At 46.1% G+C, this 18,003-nt stretch overlaps 2 protein-coding genes across 2 annotated transcripts; one reads left to right on the top strand and one right to left on the bottom strand.

Annotated features, from left to right (window-relative positions):
- Window positions 1-160: 160 nt before the first annotated feature.
- On the top strand, window positions 161-13,710 carry svilc (supervillin c). The gene is made up of 32 exons (XM_086133538.1): window positions 161-434; window positions 2,932-3,208; window positions 3,410-3,541; window positions 4,287-4,466; window positions 4,542-4,576; window positions 4,843-4,904; window positions 5,609-5,754; window positions 5,883-6,099; window positions 6,237-6,628; window positions 6,805-6,904; window positions 7,028-7,069; window positions 7,140-7,202; window positions 7,364-7,438; window positions 7,506-7,569; window positions 7,650-7,730; window positions 7,866-7,977; window positions 8,059-8,219; window positions 8,302-8,400; window positions 8,470-8,606; window positions 8,853-9,000; window positions 9,615-9,760; window positions 9,991-10,166; window positions 10,252-10,384; window positions 10,497-10,880; window positions 11,056-11,158; window positions 11,242-11,461; window positions 11,553-11,686; window positions 12,012-12,167; window positions 12,354-12,479; window positions 12,549-12,661; window positions 13,076-13,192; window positions 13,444-13,710. Exons 2-32 carry the CDS (start codon window positions 2,982-2,984, stop codon window positions 13,480-13,482), a joined length of 4,320 nt encoding a protein of 1,439 aa, XP_085989664.1. The 5' UTR covers window positions 161-434; window positions 2,932-2,981; the 3' UTR covers window positions 13,483-13,710.
- Window positions 13,550-16,947, bottom strand: tmem98 (transmembrane protein 98). Its single transcript, XM_086133539.1, has 7 exons — window positions 16,812-16,947; window positions 15,991-16,177; window positions 15,784-15,915; window positions 15,673-15,706; window positions 15,498-15,613; window positions 15,056-15,115; window positions 13,550-14,467 (listed from the first exon to the last, which is right to left on the bottom strand). The coding sequence occupies exons 2-7, from the start codon at window positions 16,119-16,121 to the stop codon at window positions 14,263-14,265; spliced, it is 678 nt and encodes a 225-aa protein (XP_085989665.1). The 5' UTR covers window positions 16,122-16,177; window positions 16,812-16,947; the 3' UTR covers window positions 13,550-14,262.
- Window positions 16,948-18,003: the final 1,056 nt, after the last annotated feature.

The following is an 18,003-nucleotide window of genomic DNA, read 5'->3' as shown; positions in this document are numbered from 1 at the left end:
ATGTTTAATTTCACACTCAATGGGTAGGCAGGCGCTCCCAACACGCAACTGTTTGTACACAAACTCTTATTTGGCCCAATTGCCGGAAGCACCTTTTCACGTCACCATAGAAATTGTTGATGTTACCTTGTACCTGTCCAGTTGTCACCTTGTTTCTCCGACTGTCTTTAAACGCGACACCTACCGCTCACCAGATCTCCTTCAACGTCCATAATTGTTATTGTTTTAGCGCTATTTGTTCCTTGCGTTTTTCACTTAAATATGGATAGACACGCCACGGGTTGTCCGCCTATTTTTACTCTTCATCCATGTGTGCTGTAAACGCTCCACCCACCTCCCCTAGAGAGGGGCTCACTACTTTTGGAGCAAGCGGTCAACGTCAAGTGCTAGCTAGCCAAAGGGAGGGCGTTTGTGCCTGCTCTCACTGCGCGCATGTAAGTATCAGTGTTTGTACTTTCTTTAAAAAGTCACCAGTAGCAGGGTATCAGATCAAGTATTTAAATCATTCACCGTGGCTGTCAATGACTGTTAAGAAGTTACAGTTGACGACTTGATTGGCGTTGCGTCGGTATACTGAAGTTCTATTTTAACCGGCGCATGTCTGGTCCATGAAGTAGTCGTGAGGTCATCTGTTTGTAAATACCGTTTTATGACCAAAGTACCTAAAAGGTCATTATGGATGGAATATTCAATTTTATTCTTGTTGTTGTTGTTTTTATGGTAACCACTGTCCCACTACAACTAAATACAGTAAAACTAAATAAAATTCTGTAAAATTAAACCACTCATCCTTTGAAAACACCTGTCGCAATCAGAAACAACAACAACAAATAACTCCTTAATGAAGATTAACAACAAAAGTGTAATGGATTTTTTTAAACATTGTGTCACCACCATATAAAGAAGCTATTGCGTATTGTAAAGGGTCCAAATACCAAGTATAAATATGTTTTTAAAAAATGTGGGGGTTTTCCCGGTTCAAACTAATTGTTTGTGATTACTATATTAAAAATACATCTATCTATACCTAAAGATAGATAGATAGATATGCAGATCTTTTGTTGGTGTTGAACCTGCCCTCTATTATTTGCTGACTATCATCATTCATAATTGTGTACATGCTACAAGCATGGTGTTGATGCTTTATGATCCACTCCATTTTAAGTGCTTTAGGAAATACCCTGAAATGGATGGTTGAACTGAAGTTTAACCATCCATTTCCCCCATCCATTTCCCATCAGTCGATTTCCCTTAATCGACTGATGGTAAAACCGTATTGATTAGATCCTGTTTCTGTGACAATTAGCTAGAGTAGTCAGCCCTCCTGTTCCTCCCTTTTGAACCGCTATGGCGACCCCCAACCCCTAGGTTGTCACATAACCTTTTGGCCACTCTCGCCTATAGCTCCAAACACCACCGCGGAGTGCATCGGGACGAACTTGCATACTTGCGGTTTGTCTGAACTGCGTCCACGCAAGGAGGTGTGTTCACTGTGCTGTCTCCATGATGACGAGTTAATATCCTCCTTTGCTGTCTCCAGCAAGGAGTCTCCAGCAAGGTTCACATTCTTTGAACTCTTGACTTGTATCTTTCACGTAGAATGATGAATTATTACTCTGTATTGACTGATGGGATTTTGCCAACTGTGCTGCAAACAGAAGCTTTAGCCGGTCATGGTTCTAAGTCCGCGGCTCATGCCTCTTTTGTTCCATTGTGCTTCCTGCATGGCGGCTAAAATATCAGGAATGCTGACTGCCACTGTTTGGGGAATCGTTCAAAACACTCTCACCAACATGCACATGTACACACAGACGCACATTCACACACACACACAAGTGTTGGATCGCCGTTATTTATAATGTGGATTAAAGTCTCAACCTCTTGTGGTGTTGTGACCCCGTTGCTGCGAAACATGTTGCAAATCAAACACGTTTATTTGCGTGTAAATAACAAAGAAATCTTAATTTATGACTAGGCACTTTCACACAAACTCCCTTTAATCCGTTTTTTACAACAACGCTCATTCTTTGGGTACGTGTGAACAGTAACCCCGGTTGTGGGGAGTCATAGAGAGCCCAGACAAGTAACTTTGGGAGGACTCCAGGACCTCATGTTGAAATTGTTGGCAGTTTAACAGTGTTATCTACTTTTTAGAGGCACTGAAAATGTCAAATTGGCGGCTAATGCTCCAGGAGTTAAAAGATTCAAGAAAAGAGTTTAGAGTTCCTGGAACTGGGGCTTCAAGTCCACACATTTTCATGATGTACAATTATAAACATCACTCGCTCAAAAGAAGTCATATCATATTGGGACGAACTTAACTTTCATCATCTATCAGTACCAAGACCAAACAGGAACTGCTGGGACTTTCTTTGTATCAGCCTCAGTCTCAGTAATGGGCTGGAGAGGGTCACACAAGGGTCATTCGGCGAAGGGTGCTTTCGGAAATTGACACCGAACATGACTCAGAATGGTGGCGTGCTCGGAGCCTATTTCCGAACGCACCCGAGAGCATGCTGTATTATCATCTTCTGGTGAAATATAAAGATCTATTTTCTGCTGTGGTCAACAGTGCCTATGGCTCACACATTATTGGTGCAAATTTGAACAGGGATCTTAATTGGCTCCCGGACCAGACTTTGGACATCCTTGTCATAAATAGTCATTCTATAGTCTATTAATCCATTTGGTATGGCCCTCTGAGTACTTGCTTTTTAGGAGGCACTAGGTTAAGTTGCTCAAGGCTTGTGGAAAAGACCTGCAGAGTCATCAGCCCAGAGGGGATAGTTGGGTGTTGCCTTTCAGTGCAATGGGAGATTCCAGCTTGGCACTGTGAGAGAGAAAAAGAGAGAGAGAGAGAGAGAGAGCGAGAGAGGTGGGGGGGGGTTACATCTTGGATGCAATCAACTTTCAGCTTTAGTCCTCCTGTAGGACCCCGAAACCTCTTCATGGACATGTTTTAGAGCTGAAGTGACTCATCCATGGAGGACCTGGTCCTGGAGCCCCGGTCAAAGCGCATCGCCCGCTACAAGGCGGAGAGGAGGCGCGAGCTGGCCGAGCGTTTCGGACACACGGAGGAGTTATTGGACTCCGGACGGGCCAATGGCAGCGGGGAGGCGCAAGAACAAAATTCCCAAAATATCAACGGCAAGACGCACGGCGTTCTGAATGGATCAGACACTTCTGTGGGATCTACCAGCCTGACAGGGTGAATCGTTTGATATTCTTCACCGATAGTAACTTTCACCACACAAGAACCAGCTTCACTTGGTAACAGGATATTTGCTATTGATCGGTCCATTTCATCCAAAAACACACACCCAAAAAAAAAGTCGCAAGAAGTCATGCCTGAAAAATACTTTTAAAAAAAAATTAATTTGCGCTCTCTACCTCCTTCTCCATGCTGCAGGCAGGATTCTCAGAAATCAGCCGGAGGGGAGGAGCGCCTGGTGCAGCAGCATCTCCACACTCGGGTGTCGGTGGGCCAGCTGAGGAGTGCTCTCCTACAGCAAGCGGGAAATGTAGCTCACCCGGACAAAGTGTAAGCACCACAAGAGTCGTTTTATTTTCTATAACCTTTATTAACGATAGGAAAACCATGTCGTACTTATGTACGGTGTTGTTTACATTGTCACATATTGTAATGAATTTGTGACTATAAATGATACTGATAGTATTGCTTTTGGTGCCCACTTTTGGGCTGCTCAGGCCTAAATTGAATCCCAGTACCCATTTTTTACTGTGTACACTTTTAAAACACGCTCCAAAAATTTAGAATCCTGCAATATTTGACTGAAATGTAATAATTTAAAAACCAAAATGCAGCACCCCCTTGCCTCAAGAATGGCATTTGTCAATTTGTTCCACCCTCTGTGGTTCTACTCATTACCAACCCACGAGTATCATTACCATTCCTCATCAATTTTGTGGTGCTGAAAACATTTCATCTATCCATTTTCCGAACCGCTTGATCCTCACTAGGGTCGCGGGGGGTGCTGGAGCCTATCCCAGCCGTCTTCGGGCAGTAGGCAGGGGACACCCTGAACCGGTTGCCAGCCAATCGCAGGGCACACACATTTCAGCAACTGATTTTAAACACAAACAGTGCAGCAACACCTATTGACAAACAATATAACAATAGAGTGATTTCTCATCACATCCCGCTTCAGGTTTTCCGGCTCCAGTGTTTCGCGTTAAAAAAAAAAAAACATAAATAAAATTGTCTTTGCATGACTTTTATTCTGCCCCCCCATCCCTGGTGGTCGTGTCATCCGTTTGTGTGTTAGGTGTGCAGAAGACGGGCCACAAGCCGTGACCTCACTGGACCCGACAGTGAAGACGCCGTCAGATGGGGCTCGCCGCCGCACCCGGCGTTACTTCCCCGGCGGGCCAGGCGGCACGCGCAAAAACAGCGAGCGCTTCAGGACTCAGCCCATCACGGCCAATGAGATGGAAGAGAGTGGCGGGTAGGTCCAGCACAGGGAATGACCATGAAGTTATTCCCTCAGCGTCATCTAGCCTGATATTGTGGTCTCGTCTAGGCTGGTGGAGGCTCAGGAAGAGGAGACACGTGAAGGTAAATGGCATCTGATGTGCACCTTTGACACCCGAGGAGCCAAAAAGATTAAATTAATATCACTCTCATTGAGGAGTGGCCAAAATCTTGTCCTCAAGGGCCTCATTGAATTTTTAAAAACTGCTGGTCAGATCATTTGAATTTATTTATTTTTTTTTTAAATGAGAGAAGTTAAAATATTCAAATCAAAAATTAATGTAATATAATAATAATCATAATAATTAAGAAAAATCAGAGCCTTAACCTTTGTTTTCCTTGTTCCACAGCTGATGTGAAAACAGACGAAAGAGCCCAGATGAGCGTGGCGGCCAAGATGTCTTTATTTAAAGTAAGCCACTTTTATGTGTGAAAGCAGACACTCATTGCTATTCATAAACTTCCCACTGTGGACAAGGCATTTGTGCGCTGTCACCACAAACCGCAACAAAGTCTCAAGAAAAGCGGGCCTGTAAATCGGACCACTCATACCTCAAGTCAACACTGTCGATGCAAGAAATCAGCATGTGGTTTGCAAACGTTTATGTTGCGATGTATGGCGAGTCGAAATCTGCTCACAGTTGTCACTGCCGGCTGCTCATCTCGACGTCCAGACGTGCACTTAATGACGCTGCCGACGGCAACCGTGTTGAAAGATGTGAAATGGCCCGACAGGTGTTGTCCTCAATTCCGTCGCTTTGGTCCGATGCGAAAGTGGTGTCCGGGACTTCCTTTCATGCTCAGCTGTAGCCACCAAGGTGCAAATGCGCCACACGTTGCGTTGCCATTGACGACCACGGTGGCCAGGTTATTATTAGTGGAGGCAGTAACCCAACACGGCCCCGCTCCTGTTACGACGCCGTGATGCTCGTCATCTCGCCGCCAGCTGCTTTTTCAACTGTTTTTGTGTTGGCAACGTTTTCAGAGCTGCCAATAGAACCGGTCGATATTAACCCTTTCAGGGACAGCGGTTACTACAGTTGCGCAGCTGATCATCTTATCGGGTTACAGGGTGCATGAAAGGGTTAATCATACACCCGATATGTTTTGACGCAGGAGCTGGAGAAGACGGCCGCCCCCGAGGCCTCTGCGTTCCTCAAGCCTCGCTCTGGAAGCATCTGCCACGAGCGCAGGCAGCGGCGGGGCAATGACCATCGCTTCCTCACGCAGCCAATCACCTGCGAGGAGATGGTGGCTGTCAGGTGAGATGCTTCTCAAACAGTCTCGTAATACAGTCTGAAAAGACGTTTAAAAACGTCTTTGGGAGTGAATGAGTTAATTATAAGACTATTCTTCAAGACTTTTTTGTTTTTGTATTCTTGGGCTGCAGTTCACCACCGAGCGCTCCAGAGGAGGCGCGCCCTCCCCAGGGGGAGCCGGCGGAAGCCGACGACGAAGGCTGCAAGCTTAGCGTGAGTGAGAAACTGGCTCTTTTTACCAAACTCTCCTTGCCCGAGGCGCCAAGCGCCGACGGGGCGCCGGAAAGGCGGCGGCAGAAGGGAGCCCGATACCGCACGCAGCCCATCACGGTGGAGGAAGTCAATCTGGTACGTGGGTTTTAAATGAGTGTGGATAATAGAATGGTAGTGAGTCAAATTATATTTGACAGCAGTTGAATGAAGACCAGCCGGTGATCACTCCCGCATGTACATGCAACAAAATGTGTTCATTTGTTTGTGTTCAGTTGCAGGAAAGCCCGGTGCAGCTCCCCGCTTTGTCTCTGCGTTCTCACCTCTGCGATAGGCAACAGGCCTCGTCCGTCAACTTGAAGCCCAGCGAGCTGCGCCTCTCCCGCTCCAAACCCGACATCAGCCCCTCGCCCGACCAAGCCATGCAGCGGTGCGACTCGGAATCCGGGCTCAGAGGGATCCTGAAGAGAAGCCGCTCGGAGCGCGGGGGGACTTCCCAGGCGGAGCGCAACGGCGGCGTTTCGCACGGAGACGCGGCAACGGGGCGGACGGCGGTGGGGGAGGATGGCGGCTCACGGGCGGCTGCGCCGTGGAGGCAGAGGCCTCGGGGCAGGCGGGAGACCATCGCCTGCACGCCGATGCTTGCGCTGGCCAAACACACTGGCAGGTGGGCATCTCAGGAAATTTGAATATGGTCGAAAAGTTCATTTAATTCAGTCATTCAATTTAAAAATAAGTCCCATTGATTTACAGGGTGTCCATAAATTATGACATAGTCGATTTATAGAAAGCCGACCGTTGCGTCATATGCGATGCTGTATTCTGTGTGATCTGTTCTAAAAGCCATCGTAACGAAGTCGCCGATACAGCAGAACGCGGTCGGGTCGCGCCGGTGAATGGCGACGCTCAAACGCACCACGTGATCAACGGCGGTGCGAGTAAGGTAAGGGCCCATGCGTGTGGACCATTTCACTGCCTAAAGATTTTGTCCAGTCAAAAATATATATATATAGCACTTAGCAGATAAGCGGACTACTGAACGTGTGTACCTTCTTGTTTGTTTTAGGGAAAAAGCTCCCATGCAGACGGAGTGAAGCCTCAGTGTTGGGTAAGTGTTTATGAAGAAATAAATCAATTTCAACGTGTCTTCATCTCATCCGTCCTTTTTCCGTTGACAGGAGCCCGTCTACGCCTCTGTCTATTCCAGCACTACACCTCAATATGTCGTCTGTTTCAACCGGGTAATGTTTGAATGTTCATCTACCTTTGTAAAATCTGTTTTCTTAAACTGTTTTTCCTGCCGCATCTACTAATGAGACGGTCCATCTGTCCCTTTTTAAAACTCAAACGTGGCCTTCGAGCTCAAACGTTTGGTCTAATGTCGTCGTTATTTACATTCCAGACCAATCTGTCCTTTGAGGCGCAAGAGGTTGCGTGTCCCACGAAGAGTCAGAGTCCCCCACAGTGGACGCAGAAGGTAAAACTCTGAAATGTTTTGTTTTTAATCGCTGGGCTTGTTCCCGTCTTCACAAATTTCGATTCAGTCTCCGCAGGTTGAGGAGGATAAACAAGAGCAGCCTCAGCCGATCAAGGCAGAAGAAACGACAAGTGAGTTAGCATTGAAACTCTTCCTGAATCAGATTTTCGGAATCAAATGGATCTGATCATCCGTTTTTATTCTCTGGTAGGTGAATGTCCGCAATTAGACCGCAATAAAACCTGTCATCACTACGAGCAATCAATCGAAGCTCCTACATGCTCATTTGGAGGTGATGCTCACGAGACATTTGTAGATTTTGTCCACTTTTTTTTTTTCATAGTTGTTCTTCTTGAGCCACGTTCGTTGCCATTTTGTGCTCCTTTCGTGTGTGCATAGTCAAGATGAAATACTTTGTCCTCGGCAGTCAAACCGGAAGAGGTGACACCTGAGAATGGTTTGTACGCCGGCCCGCCCTGTGGTGCCCCCTCAGAGATGGGACAAGATTTAGACCTTTTCTGCCAGACCAACACCCCCATGTGAGCAAGTAAAATACACAGCACAGTTGATTTCCCTCGTGTTAGGGACTCACTATCTGCTTGCTGTATGTGTGCGGGTAGCCTGACGTCAGCGGTGGCAGAGCACCGGCGTTCCGTGCGTCCCTCCCGGCGTACCCAGGGATCCCGAAACCCGCTCCGGGTCCTGGCGGCTCGCGAGGATGTCAGGCAGGACTTCATGGGCCTCAACACTGCCGCCGAGGAGAGGATCCAAACCGAGAAGAGTGAGCGCTGTCTGGATTCTCTTTGGCTTCGATTTGAGATGTCTCTGGTTTAATTCACTTCAAGTTTATGTCCACCCTCTAGATTCTAAGAACTCCCCGGAGGCGAATTCCGTCAGTTCCTCGCCAGATCCTCGGGAGTGTCATCCACCCTTCACGAGCCCCATGCTGCTTTTCATTAAAGGCAAGCACACAACCTTTTCGTCCGTGTCCGCATTTCGCTCTTTGAACTCACGGCTGTCTCTGCCGACAGGAAGGCAGCACGTCCAGGTCCGCCTGGTCCGGCCTTCGGCCAGTTCCTTGAACAGCGGTGACTGCTACCTCCTGGTCACAGCAGAGGACTGCATTCTGTGGAGCGGACAGTCGGCCAACGACAAAGAGAAAGCAAAAGTACAGCGTTCCTCCGTCTTGTCGTTATTCGCTCCTTGCAAATTCCTTTGGGGTTATCGTGGAACTGTGTTGACTTTGAGGGGAGGAACTTCTATTATAATCATGAGGGTTTTGGCACCGTTTTGCGGCTGATACAGTACAGGTAATTAAAAACCTTTATGTCGCGGTGTGGGTGGGTGGGGGGGTCAGTTAGCTGTACCTACCGCTCAACAATCCATTCTTGAATATTTACTGTTTGTATTTCAGGCTTCAGAGTTGGCATCTTTCATTCAAAGCCACAAAGACTTGGGCTGTAACGCCGCCTGTGTTGTTCACCTGGAAGAGGGGCTGAACTGCAAAAGCAGTGTGGCCGCAAACTTCTGGAACATTCTGGGAGGAAGGACATCTTACAGAGGTTAGTTAGTTAGTTAGTTAGTTAGTTAGTTAGTTGGATGCTTGACCGTGAAAATGTGGTGCAGATCAGGATTAAGTTATAATAATAATAATAATATTAAATATTATAAATATAATATTTTATTTATAAGCGCCTTTCAAGATACCCAAGGACACTTTACAAAAACATGTTAGGGAATTTATTTTCTTTTTTTGGGGGGGGGTCATTTAAATCACAGTAACATTATTGAGCAAGTAAGTTGCTAGCTTGTTCGTTGGTTGGTTATCTAGTTAGGTGGCTGTCTAGTTTACAGGTTCGTTTGGTTAGTTTATTTATGGAGTTAGTTGCTAGTTGTTTCGGTAATCGGTTTTGGTATCGTTGATTAGTTAGTCATTAGTTGGTTGTCTTATTAGTTACTTGGTTATTTAGCGTTCTAGTTAGATGGTGAGGTGAGTCTTTGGGTGCCAAACTGCAAGTATGCGATGGTCCACTTACGCCTTTTTCTTTTCTTGTTTTGTTTTGTCCATATAAGTCAGTGTAAGATGAACGGTGCGGTTCACTTGTAACATCAGAAATCATCGTCAGTGAAGCAGCAAGTAGCCTGACTTTTTGCATGTGTTGCCGCCTTCGAATAGGAGCTGGTGCAGCAGAGGACGATGAGCCGTATGAGCGTGGCATTGTGGAGTCCAACTGTATTTACAAGATGCTGGACAATACACTGGTGCCCCACGAGCAAGCCTGGGCTTCCATGCCTCGTGTCTCTATGCTGGACTCCAATGAGGTCTGATTAGTCCTTGTTTAGTCCTGAGTTTCCATTTCCAAAAATACATCATATTGCAGTGATTTACAATCATATTAAATCTCGGTACCCTTAAACAGAATCCTTACATCTCCAACCCTCTTTTTTTTGCATCTGTGTTTTCTTGAGAGCAAAATACTTTTTTTCGATGGTACGTGCATTAAATGGTACTTTCAATATTAGCTGTGCGGCATGTGTGCATCTGCATCCAGGCACTGGTGTTTGACTTCGGCGGTGAGGTGTACTTGTGGCTGGGAAAGGACGTTCCCGTCGACCGTCAGAAGGTGGCGCTCCAGCTGAGTCAGCAGGTGTGGCTCGGGGCCTACGACTACAGAAACTGCCTGGTCAACCCCATGGATCCCACGCAAAAGGCCACCGACACGCAGCTGTATGACAGAGAGCGCCACCTGCTGTTGAATGCAATTACACAAGCGGGTTACATGTTACCGGGTTGACTTTGTTTATTCGTCCAGGATGGGTGAGGGCCGTCCCAGCTGGGCTCTCTTTGGTGTCGTCTGGGAAAACAGCGAGACGGCTCTTTTCAAAGATAAGTTCTTGGACTGGACAGGAAGAGGAGGAGAAGATGAGGGAGCGGCAATAAATATGGTAAAGGTTTGGTTGAAGAGAACATTTATTTCTATTTAAAAAAAAAAAAAAAGAAAAAAAAAGCTAATCGTAACATTGCCTACTGTATGTGCATTGTTGTTTTCCACAACAGTCCTGCTCAGTGATGCCACCTTGTGACCTCTTGAGGCCCTGCAACGCCAAGGCGCTGGTGTCGGGCGAGGCGACAGCAGCCGGAGCGTCCCGTAGCATGCCGGCCGACACGAATGTACAGAGAGGCGTCGGCTCGGGCACAAGGACTGTGGGAGTGGACACGTGGCATGTCCACGAGTTTGACGACTGCGAGGTCCCTCTCGAAAGTGCGGGACAATTTCACGAAGCCGACTCGTATGTGGTCCGCTGGACGTACAATAGCGGCGACCATGGCGATGACAGCACAGCTTTTTTCGTGTGGCGAGGACGTCACTCCAATGCGAGTGGACGGGACACCGCCGCTTTCCTCTCCATAGGAATCAACAACACCGGTCAAGAATCGCAGGTAACGCAACAACCTCATGAGGTTTTCATCTCATTCTTGCATTTGGAGTTAGCCTGTAGTTTCTACTGGACTAGCGGGTGTTATTGCTTTGTGGAGGCTCTTTCTCTTCTCATTTCTTCTCTGTCGCCTCTTCAACTACATAGTGTCAAAACGCTTGTTTTGTTGTTGCTTGAAGGTTGTGGTTCATGAAGGAAAGGAGCCTCCATGTTTCCTGCAGCTCTTCAAGGGAGGTCTGGTCATTCATAAAGGCCACAGACAGCTCTCCTCTTCTACTGCAGGTTGTACATTGAATAAATACATCAAGTAGTTTCTTATTGATTCCGAAGTGACTGAATGCATTTAAATGCGTTTGTTTTTGTAGTGGAGCAAGCGGGCACATGGCGCCTGTTTGCCGTCCGAGGGGAGCTCCCTGATGAGGGCTCGCTGCTGGAGGTGGAATGCTCCTGCGCCTCTTTGCGCTCCAGAGGCTCGCTGCTTCTGATCAATGGCCAGCAGGCGGCGCTGTATCTCTGGACCGGCTGTAAAGCTTTGGCTAGCTGCAGGGAGGTCGCCAAGAGGGCTGCAGAGTGCCTCACTCAAGGGTGACTTTAATTTACTCCCTCCATCAAATCGTGTCAGCGCTTTTCATGACTTGGCAGAGGTTTGATGAGCGGCCGTGTGCTCGTGTATCAGATGTCCGGCAGAATTGAGTCTGAGTAAAAGCAGTCCAGTGAAGATCCAGGTAGTAGAGGAAGGTTCAGAGCCCGCTGACTTCTGGGCGGCTCTGGGACGCCCGGACAGGAAGGCCTATGACTGCATGCTACAAGGTACGGCATCTTTTTATCATCAAAGGGTTACGTCAATGACATGAGGACTAAGTCACTCCATCGCCGTATTGTCACATCATTAAGTTAAGCTACGACTTCACTGTACTATAATATCACCGTACACAGGGTGAGTTAAACTTGTAAGGCACCACTGTATTGTATATTTTTACATCATGAATGAAGTCACAACAACCACAATATTGCATCATTAATTATTCTGCGTCACGTTATGACTCCATCTGTAAATCACACTTTTACCCCACTTTGCATGAGCACATTTTTGGTGTAACCTTTCATTGAAGCCCAAACACTGGCTGTCCCCCAGATCCAGGAAAATATAACTTCACGCCGCGGCTCTTCCACCTGAGCGCTTCTTCCGGCAGCTTCCGGGCCGAGGAGCTACACAGTCTGTCGCGCCTGCCGGGCCTCGTAGCAGCCATGCCGTTCATCCAGGAGAACCTGTATGCGGTGCCACCGCCTGGTGAGAGCCCAATCTGCGCTTTGACACCACCCGAGTGTATGCACGAAGCAATTTTGACATCTTAATCATAAGAAACTTTGGGGTGGGGGGATGCTCGGGATCAATTGGGTCTTTACTGACTGTGATTGAAAGGGAGGGTTATCAGTTTGTGTCGATCCCGTGTGACTCCAACTCTCCCTTCCTTAGCCCTGTTCCTGCTTGACAACCGATTTGAAGTGTACCTGTGGCAGGGCAGCACGGCAGAGGATCAAGCGGACCGCTGGCACGCCGAGAGGAAGTGCGCCTTGGAGACGACACTGCAATACTGCAAAGGTAAACTGCTGGGACACCATGCAAAGCTGGTTGAGGAGGCGCTAAATGTCTCTCTCTCTCTTTTAATAGAAGTCAACCCAAGACGCCCGCCACACGCCTACCTCATCTTGGAGCCTTCCGAGCCTTTGACCTTCACTAATGTGTTCCCTCGCTGGGAGAGGAAACAGGCGGCCCTCGCACAGGTCTGCTGCACAGCCTTAATGGCGACATTATCATGTAACACGAAGACCAAATGTGTGCGCCAAGATAGAGTCAAATGTTCATTGAGCTTCATGGCGCCACATGACCTTTTGATTGAGCTTAATTCTTCAACTTCATGCGCAAATGCTAGCCAAGACGTATCGAATCAATAGCTTTCTTAGGTCAGGGTTTCTATGTATAGAAATGAGGGCAAAAAAAATTGAATGTTTTTTTTTTCATAGATTTTATATTTATGCTTTATTTTTTTTCTGCGTGTGGTCAAATTAGATTGCAAGTCTATTTTCAAAGTGTGTTTAATGTGTGTGTGGGGGGGGTAGAAGCTCGTCGGTCTAGAATCTACTCCACCCTCTTCTCCCGTGTGCATTAACATGAGCATGTCGGTTACATGACCGCAGGGCAAGCTGACCTTGGTGCAGGACGCCCTGGCCCAGCTCACCAACACAAGATCAAAACAAAGCCCCTTACCTGACAGAGTGCACCCACAAGGCCATCTGTCGGACCACAACTTCCAGGTTGACCTCACACGTATCTTTTCAACCAGTACAGTTAAATAAAAAATGAAAAAGGTGTAAAATGCATTTACAGCATGAGCCTCGTTCACGCAGTGGACCCAACATTAGAAAAAACAAAAACAACAAGCTCAATAAATTGCAAATAGGCAGGAGAGCATTGTAGCGAATAACATGTCCACTTGGCACACTTTAACTTACACGTGAAAATGTATTTTAACTGTGTATGATCTCTCGATATGATTGCTTTTCAGAATACTTTGGAGCTGAAGCGACAGGACTCGAGCTGCTAACAAGTTGACTTGAAGTGAAACTAAAGGACTTGTTTGCCAAATGGACAAATCATACGGTAAAAGAAAAGAAGTGTAGCTCAACTTTATTTATGTACTTTTTCAACAAGACACAGTACAACAACCATTTTATCTGTACAAAACACAGATAGAATATACACGTGACAAAACTACTGTATGTGGTGTGAGTGCTTACAAAAGATATCTAATAAACAATAGAAATAACATAAATGGCACATTTTGTGACATTTCATCCTTGATTGTCACAAACGACTTACGCAGTGTTGCCTTTTGTGGGCAGCCATTTGGGGGTCTGGAAAAAGCTACAAAAAAGCTACCACCGAGACCAATGAGTAAATTAGTGTGGAACAGATCTAAATGCAGCAAAAAATAAGGCACGCAATTCCCATAACAGAGATATTGTCTGAACATAAACAACAGGGAAGACGTGAATTTACTCGACCACAAATGAATCGTTTAAAAAAAAAAAAAAAACGACCACAGCTCATTGGATTATTTGACTAATCCTCCATGTGAGAGTGGATTTTATCCCATCACTGCGAGAAACGTCTTTCATGGATTTGGGATTTTGACCTAATTTTTGGAGAAAGTAGACGAAACGATCATTAGTCATCGACTTTTGCTTTGATTTTCTCATCCTCGGCGCCTCCCCCTCATGCTCAAGACAGTGCTGAGGTTTAGATTGCCGAATCAAGGTTGAAGGTTTGAACGAATGTTTGAAGTCTGATGTGCCGGTGCTGCATTCAAAGTGCGAGTGGTGGCCTAGATGGCATGCTCCCTCTGGCCCTCAAACCCGTTGAGGACTCCGCGCTCCGGCTCGGAGGCCAGGGCCGCCTCCCTCAGCACCACCATGTGGTCCTCGGCCGCATGCAGCGATTGGTCGATCCAATCCAGGCTGCCCGACATGTGGCAGGCGTTGCGGGTGACCAGGACCAGGTGGCTGACCGACAGGAGAAGAGCGGTTGCTCTGCGGTGGTGGGAGAAACGTCAAAAATGGCAGGCGGCTTGGATTTCATTCAAAGGTACAATACACGAGTGTGACAGTCTCGTTTCTTTATTGTCACACTTCCAATTCTTTTTACACTCCAAACGGAGACTTTTACCACATTTAAATTATAAGATGCAAGTTGTACATGGTGCTGGTTTATCAAGGGATTCAAACCATTCAACTTCAAAAATGTACATCTTAATCAGGACTTCCGAGCTAAATTTTTCACAGTCCAATAATTGCCTATTTTTCAGAATTCCACCTTTCACACTAAAATTCCCTTACAATACCTTTAATTCAAACCATTCCGACGGCAAACTGTGCATTGTGTTGACTATATTACATAGTCGCTAATGTTAGTTGACAGCCTCGTCTCTATTGTCGGCCATGTTTTTTGTTGTTCTTTAGTAGAGGATTGGGATCTGAATGCTCGACAAGTTATTCTCTCAATTTCCTGCACTGTGTTTGTCATCGCACTCCTCTTTGTTAGTCATTGTTACGCTTCCACGCTGATGTGACCAAACAAGAGTAACTTTTTAAAAATTGATTATTTATTTATTTTCTTACCTGGCATCCAGCAGGATTGGGTCCAAAGGTGGGTACATGGATCGTACCACGTCGTCCACCCTATTAAATATAAAAAATAAAATGTTTTTTGGCATGTTAGCCACTTGGCTAAGAGGTCAACAAACTCAACTCAACTTTACACATAGAGCGCTTAAAAAAATCAACCACAGCTGCATACAAATTGATGTACAAAAAGTCAAAATCAGACTGGAAACAGTAAAACACTAAAACAATGCAGAGTCTCGTGCCAAGTCAAAAGGCAAAGAATAAAAATGTGACATGACCTCGAAAATGTAAATAGAGCCAGTGAGGGGAGGCCAAAAGTAGATGTGCTCAATTAAGAGGCGAGCAGCAGCATTTTGGACCAACTGCAGATGCTTGAGGGAGGACCGGCTGACTCCAAAATAAAGTGCGGTACAGTAATCCAGTCGAGAGGCATCACCTGGGGCTGATGCGCTTTGCCACAGTGATGATGTCGCTCAGGCTGGCCGGCGCTTTGACTTTGGCCCCGGAGCCCATCGTCAGGGCAACCAATTTCTCTGTCAGCGTGTGGCAGATCTACAAAGAAAAACGGTATTAGTGTCCATCAGTAACAACAGAAAGTTGTCTTCCATTACCTTCAGGATAGCGATGCAGTGAGAGACCAATCCGCTGTAAAAAGAAAAGACATAATTTGATCCGTCCACTGTGTACACCGCCTTGGATGGAGGCTGATGCTGAAAACATACGAGGCATCCTCGATCCAGTCCTCATTCTCCAGGATGGCCTCAATGTGCGGGTTGGTGATGACCACGTCGTCCAACTCCAGCTCAGACAACTCGCTCTGCGTCTCCATGGCGCCAATCAGGTCCACTGTAGGTCTGACGGAGCGGGAAGTGCGTGTCAATCATTTGTTTGAATATCAGGTTTACCTAATGATTGGTCCAGATGCCCACTTGGAATCAAAGTGGTGAAGCAGGTGGTGCGGGTGGCAGTAACGATGACGGCAAACCACCACCAGGGCGGCCAAGGATGCCAGGAAGATGGTGGCCAGCACCCCAATGGCCACAATCACCACTGTCTCCATGGCGACGACCGGGATAGCGACTGGTTCGAGAGTCGAGTTTAGGGACGGTAGTTCATCTGCGGAGAATGCATCGGGTTAAAAAAAAATATATATATATATATATATATTATTATTAAATATATACTGTACACTATATGATCACTTGTCCTCTTTCCCACTGTCAATGACTTTGTTGCAAAATCGTGTTTTTTCTATACACAATATTAACGTTTCTTTTTCACCGTAATTATGCAACCCATCCCTTGGCGCCACACTCTACTGAGGAATGCTGTAATTCTTTAATCTGATTAATTTTGGGTTAAGTGGCCCGTGTCATACGCAGCTTTTCTCTGAACAAAACTCAACATTATGCTCTCGGCAAAAGGGACACATTTTATAAAATTGAAAAGTCACAAATTCAACACGTGCACATTATTCCACATCACTTATTCACACAGGAAGGCTAATTAATAATGGCAGTAATTGACAATAGACAGAAACTCGGATGATTAAATTAAAAAGAAAAGTTTTTTCTTATTATATGGAGGCTATTTTTTGCTCTCAAATGCATTGCTCCAATGGGGTGTGTGCATTCAAATACAATGGCAGAGACAAAGACAGTGAATAAACACTGCAAACAAAACTGTCAAAAACTATAAACGCTTAACTTGTTTTCCACAAAAAAGTCCTACAAACAGAAATATGACTTACCTTACATTTCACCACCCAAAACTAAAACAAACAAACAAAAAAAAGTTTACACCTCCTCGTTCAGCAGCAGGACGAAGGCGGAGCGGAGACGTCGCAGACATCTCCAGACAACGAGGACACGTGAACGCGCCTCAGGAGAATCAGCCAATGAATGAAAACTTTTTGGTACGCGCGCGCCCGCTCAGTCACCTTTTTGGAGGGGTCGTGTGCAGACTCAACGTCAGATGGCGCGCGGCGCCTGCTTTACCCAACAAGCACAGTACCGTAACCAAAGTTTCTGTAAGTTCGTGTTCGTTATACTTTGAATACATTCATATATATACACATTTAATATATGAATTACATATCATGCGTGGTATTACATTTAAAACATTTAACCTTTTTGGCGAAGAAATATACTTCCGGTTTGGCAGCGAAGTATGTGGTGACGTCACACGCCATCTGAAGTACCCGTATCGTATCACATATGCAAGGTTGAAGTCGTTTTGTCATGCCTGCTTGGATGCATCCAAAATCCGTTTTACCTGCGAAGAAGACCAACAAAAAGTAAAGTAATGCCGATTTATCAAAACTGAACGCATGTGTAGTGCCTCTAAAATAAGGTTTGTCTAGTTGTCAATCACACAGACTTAAATTTGTCCCCCCCCCCCTGTTCTCACTACAAAACCTGACTGGAGAAGTACAGGTATTCCTTTTTGTTGTTGTTGGTTTTCATTACAACGGACAAAAGCGGGTTTTCAATATCTTTTCAAATGTAGTTTTTAGTCCAGAATGTCATTCATTCATTTTTAAACCGTGTTACATTTACAATTTTTGACTTCTAGCATACCTTTATTCATTGTCAAGCTGTATTTAGTCCATGTATTGCTGTATGGCTGCAGAGCTGTCAGGAAGCACATCTGTAAAGGGACCCTCTTTCCCTTCTCTCTTTAACTTTTTAAACACTGCACTTGTACACCAATCATCTAGTTAATGACCCGCGCCCAATGTGACTTTGCCACATTGACAGCATAGAGAGAATTCCACTGTCTTTTCGTAAAGTCTGGCGTGGTTAGTGAAGATGTTTTTTTTTTCTGATTCCCACAGTATCCATCCATCCATTTTCCGAACCGCTTGATCCTCACTAGGGTCGCGGGGGGTGCTGGAGCCTATCCCAGCCGTCTTCGGGCAGTAGGCGGGGACACCCCGAATC

This window comes from Hippocampus guttulatus, chromosome 16 (assembly GCF_054856545.1).
Source record: "Hippocampus guttulatus isolate MCC_2025c chromosome 16, RoL_Hgut_1.0, whole genome shotgun sequence".
NCBI classification, from domain to species: domain Eukaryota; kingdom Metazoa; phylum Chordata; class Actinopteri; order Syngnathiformes; family Syngnathidae; genus Hippocampus; species Hippocampus guttulatus.
This window is presented reverse-complemented; position numbering and strand designations above follow the sequence as displayed.